The sequence below is a fragment of the Camponotus vicinus genome, unplaced genomic scaffold, assembly GCF_025532165.1.
Source record: "Camponotus vicinus isolate PSW18456_S1 unplaced genomic scaffold, iyCamVici1.0 SCAF_3, whole genome shotgun sequence".
Taxonomy (NCBI): domain Eukaryota; kingdom Metazoa; phylum Arthropoda; class Insecta; order Hymenoptera; family Formicidae; genus Camponotus; species Camponotus vicinus.
This window is the reverse complement of record NW_028141967.1, coordinates 17,025,336-17,038,453: the sequence shown is the minus strand read 5'-3', so window position 1 is coordinate 17,038,453 and position 13,118 is coordinate 17,025,336. Positions and strand designations below refer to the sequence as shown.

Sequence of the window (13,118 nt, the reverse complement as noted above, 5' to 3'; positions counted from 1 at the left end):
AATAAATAATTTTTTTATTTTCTTTGCTTTCTTTTCTGATCGATGTAAGATCTGAAAATTGGTCTGAAACAATGCTCTCGTAAACAATTTCGATTCATGAGACAAGTACGCCGCATAAAAGCGAGGAAGTACGTCGCGTGTTGATCTTTCTAGCCAGTTACTGGTATCCCCGATAAACTTGCACTGCCGTTGGCGAGAAACGATCGCGATGAAAACTTGATTCCACGTAGCCGTGCGCATCGATGACGCACTTCAAAGTCTCGACTGAAAAAAAGTCGCGCGACACAATACAGAAAAATCGCGGGATACGTTGAATACTCGGCACGACTGGCAAAAATCCATGCCGGTCGTAAAAATAAAGGATCGATAAAAACAATGGTACGATATTGTAACGGACCGACTTTTATCAGGATCGATCTCAAAGTTTGAACCCTGCCACGATGCGACGAGGCCGAAATCGTCAGGTTTCATCGGCCGCAAAACTTCAAGCAAGATTAAATTTTACATCAGCACTCCATTTGAGAATTATACAGAGATAAAGGCGTATCTTCCAACGAGATAGGAACTTTACAAACCGGTCTTAAGTTACTTTTAAAAATAAGGAGAGAAACGAAATATGGCGAGATGGCGGAAAGACTCTCGCGGAATTCTTTTCTTTGTTAAAACAAAAAATAATATTAACAGAATATATGCTAGTGCTCATTTGTCGTGCTCGTTAGAATATGGAAAATGTTACTTAAATTAATATAATATTGTATTAATGATGGTGTTCAATTTCATATCAATGCTAAAAAAGTAAAATTGATTATAAATTATCATTCATTATTTAATTAAGAAAAAATAATCAATACATATATAATTACAAAGAGAAAAGAAGAAATCAGGATATTATTATAGTAAAAATTTTTTACATATTCTTTTTTAAATTTTGTAAAATATTTACAAATAATAATTCTTTCCTCTCTCTTCCTCTTTTTTTTACAGTTATAATTAATATTCATCGTAGTATTAATAATATTCGATATTCAGTCGAATATCAATCGAATATCAACCTATCAGCTATATATACTAAATTCTTCAAAAATTCTTTATTTCTATATAGTTTTCAAATTAATTAATTAATTAGTTCTGTAACTGATAATTAATTAATTAGTTCTGTAACTGCTAGTATGTTTTTTCTATTTGTTTATAACTAGTTAGTAGTTACTAATTATAAATAAATGGAAAAAATATAATAAATAGAAAATAACAAATGGAAATAGTAATCAAAACATACTTAACGAATAATTGATATAATCAATGTAAGAATAATCAAATCAATAATCAAATAATCAATATAAGAATAATAAATGCACATTATGTTTGAGCGTTATGATATCGTGTTGGTTTTTCGTAAAATTATATGTCTAAAGATAGGAATATATAGATTCGTTTGGTCTTAAATTATTGTCATTTAATTCTGTTTCTAATTTTCAAAATCATTGCCAAGATTTTTCGATTAATTTAATAGCTGGGAAATTACGATTTTTTTCTGAGCTTTCAAAGAAAGATGTTTTTCACTGAAAGACTGAAAGCTTTCGCCGGAAGCAACAAATGTTCACCCAGGTGAATTCCGTCACAAAACAGCACTCGCGAGAAAAACCATGAAAGGATCGCATGATGCGGTCGACTGAGGACAAAACGACGAGGAAAAAATCGAAAGAAAGAAATAATGACGTTTTTCATTTCGATGTTTTTGTTTTTTTAAGTTGAACGAGAGATAGGAAAATCTCCAATATACTAAATATTCGCAAAAAAATCATCAAAGTAAACATCTATTCAGATATTATGATTTTTATTATATATATGATTTTTAAAATCATATTTCATTAAAAATACGAAATATTTAACGATTTATTGCCGTTAACGAAGATTGATAAAGCTAATTGAAAGAAGATTGAAATAATGCTAATTATATTTAACATATCAACGATTTTGAGGATAATTTATGTAAAATAGATAAAGAATTTTTTTTGGAAATTGTCAGATATTTTTATGCACAAAAATTTTCGACAAAATATTAATATAAATTAATATATTAATTTTTAATATGTAAATTTTTAATTATATAAATTAGTGTTATCACAATTTTTATCAAAAATAATTTTTTAATTTATTTAAAACACACACACACACACATACATGTATATGTTACAAAATAATATATAAAAACAGAGTACACTTTAAATAGTTTTTTCAATCTCGTATATAATTTATGTAACATATAAATAAACCTAGAGAAATTGGCGGACAAGAATAAATTATGAGTAATGAGTTTTTTGAACAATAGATATTATACACTTGTAATAGATATACACTTGTAAGCAATCGTAAGAAGTTTCTCGATCGAATTTTATATAATATTTATGAGACGATAGTCGTGGCTGGAAAATGAAGAAACATCTGTTTAACTGAAACAGAAATTCCGCTCGCAAATTTTTCGCATGACCTCGAAACGGACGCGTTTATCGCACGATAAAGCTCGTCTTGGCGAACATACGGTGAGTGTAGCTGCGAGCGATTTTCGCGAGAAAGCGAGCCGACCAGGTTTTCCGTAGCCGCGAATTTATGCGACAAACGGGTTTTCTCGCACTGCTAGCAACTCGACTTGCATTATGCAACGTGACATAAGGTCGTAAGAAGGTAACGACGATCAGAATGTAGGGAAGACATTATTAAATATTCAGCGAGATGCAGACTTATGGTTGATGCGATGATGCAACCGCACCAATAACTTCAAAAGTAAAATAATATTCTTTTTGTTATTATAGTAATCTCCTTAATTTTAATAATTGTCTAAAATTTATATTTGTGTATTTTCTTAAAACCTGTTTATGTGCTATGTCATTTTTCTTGTTTGTGTCTCAAAATCAATATTCAGATATCTTTGTTATTTTCTAAAGCCATTACTTTAGAGGATCTACTATACACGATAAAGACAAACATTTATTTATAATTTTAATGCTGTATATGTATATTATATCATGTATCAATATATAAATATACGTATTTTATAAAGAAAATTCTGAAATATATAGAACATTTAATTTTATTAAATGCTTTCTGTATGTATTATATGACATATAAAATTATATAAATAAAAACTGTCTTGAATCTCATGAATTATAAGTCGTCTAAAGTGTGCTTAAAACTTTATTGTATGAGAGAGAGAGAAAAAGAGAGGGGTAAGAAAAAGTATCTTTTACAAAATTTAGGAAGTATAGATCTAAAAGAGATCAAAGAAAAAGAGTGCGTTGAGTAGCCTTGCGTGTGTACGTTGCATCCATCGTGATGTATTTCCGATATGATCGAGGAATCGAAACGAGAAAGTGCGATATGAATTCATATGAATACATTTGCGGTGAAATCGCGAACAAACGGTATGAATGAATGGTGAATTCCGTATCATAGAAATTCAATGCGTGTGCACGTGCCTCACGTTATGCCCGATCGATTTCAAAACTAGATCGAAAGGCGTAAGACGAGTAACATAAGGTAAATGATATAAATGGAGAAGCGAAGGAACAAGTAAACAAACCTGAGTAAATTGACAGCATGGCAAATTATTGAAAATCTCACATTATTGAGAAATCATATTTCTATACATGTGTGTTTATAAATTTATTTAAAAATATAAAAAATTAAAAAAAATTATTAGATTAAGTTTTGCTAGTTAACTCAGATCGATAGGATTCAAAGATGCACGCAAAAACTCAATCGTCGTTCTAAAAATCGCAATGAAAAAAATACATTCATATCCAATACAGAATTTTTTTGCAAGAAGTCCTTGTTTCAACGATTAATTTTATGATTATGTTTCTATTATATTATTTTTTACGAATATAATGAAAAATTAGTGCAAATGTTATTACTAAAAAATTGAATTACACTTTTCTCTGCTTGTTATAGAAAAAAATACTGCATAATATTTTATCGATGATTAATTTTAATCTTATTTCTGATATTTTCAACCCGCATATGATATATAAATGGATGATTATTCACACTTTGATTATACAATTGAAGTTCTTAAAACTCTATTATTTTTGCAATCATATGTTATTTGTGTAATAATTTAATGTGAAATGAAAAGAATTAGAGAGATATTTTTTTATTTTAGTATGCTTAAAATTATAAATTATTATTACGTGCATGTCTATTGAAAATAATGTATAATATATTCTCAATCATTATCAGAGGAATTTGTGATGGAAAATTAAATTTAGAAGTTGAGCGATTGGTATGCAGAATTATAATAATACGATTGTACACTCTCATCGATATATTACGTTATTAATAATTAAAAAAGTACATAAAACCAGATACTGAGCAATGATATATATCTTGCAAAAATATAGCATAATGCAGATATAATGAAAAAGGATATTGGTTGATTAATTAAATCAAACAGCGATAATTCAATACGTCCATGTAAATACGTACGTATTATTTGACGTATAATAAAAAGCTCCAACAAACAGACCGAGCTGATATTGGAAAAGCTTATTCAGAAATGAACGAAAATGTAAAAGCGGGTCAAAGAATGATTTACAAAGATATATTTTTACATTTTCATCCAATCAAAGAAGAAAAAGAATCATTCTCTATAAAATTATTGTCGATATAAATTACAATTTTTATTGCAATAAACACTATATTTTAATATTGGCATCTAATTTAATTTATTGTCAAATCATTTTGGACAATACATATCAAGCATTATATTGCGCATTAAAAACTAATCGTTATAATTGAATTGCTATCATCATGACAAATTGGATTTTTTAGAAAAATTGACACGGCCATCAAATTCGCGTTTTGGCTGTGCTTTGCAATAATATAACGTCCGATTTTGACTGTTTAATTGTAATTAAAAATATGGACTTTAATCTGGTTTCTAATAGTGCTTAAAAAATTGGAAATTTGTAAACAGAAAAATTTTTAAGCAAAACAATTTTCTCATTTCTTTACTTTAAATAAAATTTTTGTCAATCAAAATGAAAAAAATAGATATTTAAAATTGTTTATATTTTTCAAAGATTGATTATCAGATATCTTTATTATTTTCAAATAAAATTTTGTTTAAATAAGTAGACCAAGACTCAAAGATATACAATTTAAAAATTATACAGAAAGGTCAGTTGTAGCATATATGGAGTAATATTACTATGTATAGGCTATTTATTTTTAAGTTTACTTGTTTATTTCTTAAATTAAAGGAATAAGTATAAATAACGAACATATTGTATATACGAGAAAAGTATCAATATTCCACCAATATCAAAATACAGTATTTTGCGCGAGAAATCGCTTTTACTGACCAGCCGTCGAATGCACCGGTTTATTATTTGTCTGCGGATTTTGTCCAAAATTTCCAGCACGATGCCGCGACTGTACAATAAAAAATTGATCGCTCTAATTGCTGCGTGGAGGCAAATTTTAACGAGACCTTATTGGCAGCGTTATCAGTTGCATGATGGTAACATCGAGCGAATTAAAGGCGGAATTTTGCGGTTACGGGTGATCATTTGCAGCGGACAAACGGGCAATCGCGCGATGAATTAATTGCGTGACTTTCATCGCGGCGACGCTTAATAACGAATAAACGCGAGTTGAATGCGACGAGAAATTAATACCGTTGTCAAAATATAAATCAAATCATAATAAGCGGGTTCAATGATGAATCCTATATATAGATAAAATTTATTTAATCAACAGATAGTGTTTACGATAATGTAAATTCAAATCATTTATCCTATTATGAAACATGTATATAATTCTATATATTTAAAAGACTAATTAGAACTATTTTAGTTTCTATTTTTTATATTCGTAATTTATTCATTATTACTATAGTTAATTGATAAACATACACATATTATTGTTTTTCTTTTTTTCCTTTTTTTAAAATTTCAACAATTATGATGCAACAGTTATTAAAATAAAATTCTATTGCGACCTTTAAGAAAATAAATTAAATGAAATTTTAATAATATTAACTTATTTCTTAAAAGCCTAAAGTAAATAAAAATACCAAAAGTAGCCAAATTTGAGATTGGTCAGAATATGCTTTTCCACAGACAGTGGTACCTACCGGAAATGCTATTTCCCGGCTAGTTGACAGGATAGGAAATTTACTCGTTGCGGTCGGAAGTTTACTCACTACTGGAATGAACTAAATGTAAAAGCGACAGTAGCACGTTCATCTAACTGAAATCGGATACGTTTTTTGGGTTTCCATTTGAAAGCCTGACTGTTTCCAGTTCTTTCACTTTCATCTTTTGTGCGCGGACGTTCCTTCCGGATGCTTTCAGTTTCGTTTCCAACTCATTCCAGATTTTATTCGTATTGCAAATAAAAAAGAGAGTCCTACATCTCTATTTCTTTTTCTCCTCTCTATTTTTCCTACATCTCTATTTTTTTACTTCACTTAAACAATTTTTTATAATATCAAATATTAGATAATATTATAATATGAAAATTTAAATAAATATTTATTTTATAACATCTTGGACAAATTATGTAAAATTTTGTAAAATTTATATAAGCATGAGATATCTTTTGAACATTGTATTTTTTATATATAAAGTTATATGTAACATTAATTCTCAGTGTATATTGATGCATATTTTTTGTATTATTTTTTACTTTTTATTTTGTGAAGAAATTTATTTTATAAATTTTATTTATTTATTTTGTAAAAAAGTTTAAATAATTATTAAAGATAAAATGTATGTGTTGCATGCATTTTATAAAAAATTAGCTTTTTTACAAAGTATTGCTATTTTATAGAGAGAAAGAGAGAGACCAGTGTTTTTATAAAAAGCTTAGATTGTCAAAAAATAATCTATGAGAAAGTTAAATTTACAAAAAGCTCGCAACATGTATATTTATTAAATATTATTAAATAGTAATTATTTCTATAAAATATTTTAAGACGAATCGTATATATATTGTTTTAGAAAGATTCAATGCATTAAAAGAACGCGCGTAAATTTTATTAAAAAATTAAAGGAAAATTAGTTTTACAAAAAACACACATATATATATATATATATATATATATATATATATATCTAATACAAATATATGAAATATGAAACATTTGTAAATTTATTATCTCGAAAATACAATAAAAAATAATTTAGCACTCACCGATACGATGCGCAGCAGCGGAGTTGTAGTATACAACGTTGACCTGCAAAATACAAATTTACCTAAGTTGAATAAAGCAATGCCTAAAATAATTAATATTAAAAAAATATAATTATTACGCTCCTCATTGGAAATTTTTAATTATCCTTTAACACATTTTTATCAAACAAATTACATAGTCTCTTATATATGAAAATTTTTTTACAAAATTTCTATAAAATATAATGAAAATAAAAATCTAAGAGTTTTGTAGAAGTAATTTAAGTAATATTATAGATTTCAGATAATGTATTTTATATATATGTATATATATATATGTATATATATAAATTATTATAAATTTTAATATAAAAATATTTTAAAATTTTCAAAATAAAATCTAGAATATACTTTATACGCATTATATTACACAATAATCTAAAATAAATTGTTACCGTAAGAATAAATGAGCAATTAATTACAATAATAACAAATAATAAATTGAATTATAAATTTGCTCACCTAGTTACGGCTCCGCAGTCACCTAATGCCTCCCCGGGCTTTTATCCCCTCTCTTTATCCTCTACTGATTCCTCATAGTATTTACACTCGCGAAAACAGATATTAATTGCGACCGCGTATTCTAATCATTAGACAATAATCGCGCGATACTTTGCAAGGCACTCCCGACATTAATCATACGAGACGAGACCATTTTATTATATTACAATAAAAGAAAAGTGCGAAAATACACACAATTTATAGTTAAAATCGCAAATCACTCGATAATGCTACTCTTTTAACGAATAATATATTATAACCTTATTATACTTATAACTTAAGTATGAAAATAAATGTACAGTTAACATTAAAGATAAATATCCTTGGAATGTCATATTCGAAAATACATCATCGCGTTAAATCTGTAAACAAGAGTATCAGCAATTACTACACTTTATTTTTTATTTTATATTTATGATCGTTTTATTGATTATTTACGCGATAGAATTTTTAGTACGCAGTTGACAAATATAGAGATATGCGATAATAAATACACGTACCAGTGTGTTAAATGTGACTATACTAATTAATTGAATGCGTCACAATGCCATTCAGGTCGAAATCGATCCACTTAACGATATTATATGCGTCGAGTAAAGTTAAATTTTAGTCAAGACGCAATATTAATTCGCGGGAATTAATCGCGCAGGTATATGTAATCTTAATAATAATTGCTAATAATCTTACGAAACGATTGCATTCGCTAGTATTTGTCACTCAATTATATATTTCGAGAAATAATAAGCCGTAAAACTCGCGATAATATTCCTGTTCGACTCTTCCTGCCGAAATGACAACAAGGTATGGAACTCTCAACCGAGCTTTACCGCGCGACTATGGAACGTAAACAATTTTTATTACTTACGAGATTTGTATTACATTCGAGGATATATTATATTATAGCTCGTGCGATCAATTCACGTGATACTATTGCAAAGATCCATTCGTCGAAATAAAGGATAATTAATAATTCGTTCAAAAGAGTATCAAAAAGAGCTTCAAAAGGTAAGTAGAAATTAATGTGAGAAGAGTGAAATAAGACCCGTGTCAATCATTGGGTAGTCGTGGTGGGGGTAGCGCTGTTTTCACAACGTTCACGCGTCACTGCTTTCGTGTCCTTTCGCACGGCGACTCTCGAGAGGGAAGGTTACTGACATGAGACGCTCCGTGTTGTACGTATTATCTCTCAAATATATAATCGCGACAAATAGCAGGCCAAACGCGATCAGGATTATTCGAATTGGCAATGATTATTACGTTTAACTATCCCCGATGATTCAATTTGCGCATGAACGTCGCATTTTTTAATTAATATAACCTTTATTTCGACGCGCATATAATCGCGTCAAGGTAGGTAAGGCGAATTTCGGCATTATGACGCATTCAATTAATTAGCGACAGTAATTTAACGTACTGGTACGTATTTAATATCTTAATGCCTGTCAATAATATATCTAAAATTCAGTATTTTTAAGCATCGGTTTGGGTATTTTAGTTGAGATTTATACAATCGAGATTTATCGTCCGAGTCAATAAAGCGATGATATATTTTCGAATAAAACGACATTCGGCGGATACGTATTTGTCTTTAATTATAATTCGCGCATTTATTTTCGCGCTTATGAATATATAGGTTAGATTATAAATACGTAGAATGGAGAGCGATGACATAACTATAATATACTACATTATTTGTTAAAATCAGAGATAGCATTGATGAGTGATTTACGATAAATCATTTCGGCCATAAATCACGTACTCAGTTTTTGCATACATTCTTGTAATATAATGAAGTTAGCGTCTCGTGTAAGTAGTCCCGGGAGAGTCGTGTACGTGCAAAGTGTCGCGCGATTGTTGTAGGTCTAGTGATTAGTGCGCAATTAATATTTGTTTTCGCGAGTGTAAGTGCCATGAGGAATCAGTACGAACAAAGGAAGAAGTGAAGGTCCGGAGAGGCTTCAAACAACGGTGGAGCAACCGTGAGGTAAGCGAAGTTTATAACTTACTGAATTTATTATTTGTCACTTCCAAAATTAATTGCTTGTTTATTTCTACATACAAACGGCAATTTGTTTTACATTATTGTTTCATTATATATTGCATAATATAATGCATATATAGTTTTAAATTTTTTATTTTTAAAATCTTAAAAAATATATATATATATATATATATATATATATATATATATACATAGTTATAATTTATATATATATATATATATATACATATATATATATATACATATATATATATATATATATATATATATATATACATATTTATAATTTATATATATATATATATATATACATATTTATAATTTATATATATATATATATATATATATATATATATATATATATATATATATATAAATTCATAACATCAAAAATGTTTTGAATTATATATATATATATATATATATATATATATATATATATATATATATATATATAATAATTCAAAACATTTTTGATATTATTTTTTTTATATTATTTAGATTACTGTGTTATAAAATTAGATTTTTTATTACACATACATATATATTCACGTGATGACAATAAAAAATAATTTAGCACTATATATAAAATATAAAATAAAAAATATATATATTATTTATTTATTTTATAAAAGTTTAATTGGAAGAGAATACGTAGCTTATTTAATTAAATAAAGTGGTAAAGAATGTAAAAGAAAACTTCTAATGTGAGCGTATAATAATTCTTTTTATAAATATTACATTATAATATATTACAAATATTTTCAAATATATTGTAAAAATCAAATATAATATATTATAAATATTTTCAAATATATTATAAATATTATTTTGGGCATCGCTTTATATATTCAATTTAGATAAATTTGTATTTTACAGATCAATATTGTATACTACAACTTTGCCGTTATGCATCATATCGGTGAGTGCTAAATTATTTTTTATTGTTATCACGTGATAATAAATTTGTCACTAATCTGTACCAAATATATGTATGTATTAAATTTATATATAAAATTGTATAAAATTAATTTTCTCTTCTAAAAACGCTTAACCATTTATAAAGCGTTTTACAAATCTTCTTAAAACAGCATTTTAAAAAGTTCTTTATATAAACACCGAATTTACAAAGATTTGGTTATATATATATATATATATTACAAAAAAAAATATATATATATATATATATATATATATATATATCAATTATAAAATACAAATAACTGCATAAAATTTTTGCTATACGTATATACAATGATATATTTATTCAACATTATTATTTCATTCTATAACTTAAAATTGATAGTTCACACAAGAAGTAGATATTCTGAAATATGTTAATAAAAGATTGTTGATATTTTTTGTTAACTTATAAGATTATTTATATTATGGGTTAAAAATGAAAGATATCCTTACATTATCTTAGTCAACACCCGTGTACATATCCGATAGCCAGAAGACTGAATGCGTGCATAGGAGGGTTAATTTATGCAAATGCTACGTGAACTTTCCGCCTGGCATGTTAATTAAGATTGAGTGATCGTCGTAGCGTGTTAATTAAAGTGTTTTGCTTACCGTATACCTGGTTGTTTGCGATGTTCTGTTCGTGGGCAGTAAATGCGACAGTAAAGGCGTTGCGTATATATGGCTAATATGCTGAAAGCTATCATATTTTTTCATTTAACGTTATATTTTTCTTTGTTTATTAAAATTTTTCTAAACATTCACATATAAGCCACGAAAATATTAAATAAATAATCATTGTGCTAATGCATTGCCTATATTATTATTATTCAAAAGATATTTATAAATATGCAAATGTGCACAGAGAAGGATTACAGTATACATTATAATTTTTTCGTATACTTTTTTTTATTACTCACATCGATGTACAGTATTTTTTATAATATCTAATTTTTTACAATTTTTAATAATTTCTTATTTAAAAAGAAGCAAATATCGTTTTATATTTTTAAAGTATTTTTCTAAATAAGTAAAAGTATTACTTTATTTGGCTCGCATAATTCAATATATTTATCTAGTTAATTGTTCAATTATTTTGTTTACGCGTGTTCTCCATTGTAATATTCATCATAATTTAACGCAGATATTTGTTATATAATATTGACTGTCAGACGTTATTATTAAAACATAGTGCCATAATTTTTTGAAAATATTTTATTCAATCACAGTGTATGTGTGTTGTGTGTATGTTGTAATTAATTAACTCAGGTGATGATAGTAATTAGCTGCTTTTTTCAATCAAAACTAATTGTGCTCACATGATATCTTTTCGTAAAATAATGCAGTATTGATCTTGGTATGTGATTACAAGTTGATAGTAATAATTTTAAAGAGTAAAAATTTTAAAAATAAAGACAAATATTAATTTTTATTAAATACTAGAACACATACCTACTGTGTTTTTTAAATTTTTTTGCAACAATACTGTTGAAGTTATTTTCATTATTACTACGATATAATTAGAAACTGCAAAAATTGCTTCTTGATGCGTTCATCCTTCGCGACAATTTTCCAACACCGCATTTATATTAGTTTTGCTCTTCCAAGTTCTTAATTACGAAATAACTTTATCGGTTAATTTCTTAGAGAAAAATTTTATGTACCTGTCTGTTTATATTATAGTTTTTATTGCGATTTCTAAGAAACATTCACGAACATTTGTAATTATATATATATACGAAAAAATAATTCTTATATATATAAAGGAAAAAATCACACACATACACACACACACACACACACACACACACACACACACACACACACAACACACTTGATTTAATGCACTTTTCATTTGATCATCGATATAAATTAACGAAAATTGCAATTTATCGATGTGCATCGTGCGTCTTTGTACTCTTCATTTTGCAATGTTTTAAACGTCTGACGATCATTCGAAATTACTCGGCCGCGACGCGAATCTCGAGAGATGTGGACGCTGTAAAATCGGCGTTAATTAGCGGCGAAGTTTAATTAAACTACCTGCCGATTGCCGTTTTACAAAGCCGTACTTTCATGCAATTCGATAATTTCCGTAGGGATATAACCAGATAGGAACGCATCGACTTCCTCGATAGCAATCAAATATGCCTTGATTCTACATTGGACAATGATATAACTAATTAAAACAGCGAATTCACGTACAATGCACAAATTTATATCGAAAAAGTTCTCCGCAGTAATTAAATTAAAAAATTATAAGCATTTGTCATAGGTAAAGCTATATTTTTACATCAAAGATCCGTTACTTTAATAATTATTTCGTTTGTTATGTTAAAAAATATAAACACAAGAAATAAAGAGAAAGAGATTGTGTAATTTCTGATAAATATATTCATGAATTTTTGTATAAAATCCT

The 13,118-nt window shown here is 27.2% G+C and overlaps 1 protein-coding gene across 8 annotated transcripts in view; it reads left to right on the top strand.

Moving 5' to 3' along the window:
* LOC145968047 (glycine receptor subunit alpha-2-like) overlaps positions 1-13,118 on the top strand; it is a 294,643-nt gene that overhangs the window by 31,455 nt on the left and 250,070 nt on the right. The window contains exons 1-2 of one of the 8 annotated variants that reach the window (XM_083093263.1): positions 9,615-9,718; positions 10,616-10,658. The exons of 6 other annotated variants lie outside the window; for them this stretch is intronic. In XM_083093263.1, the coding sequence (XP_082949389.1) occupies positions 10,646-10,658 (13 nt within the window). In that variant the 5' untranslated portion in view covers positions 9,615-9,718; positions 10,616-10,645. Of the gene's footprint in view, positions 1-8,868; positions 9,719-10,615; positions 10,659-13,118 lie in introns of those variants that run through there. One more of the 8 variants, XM_083093258.1, reaches the window with a different exon arrangement.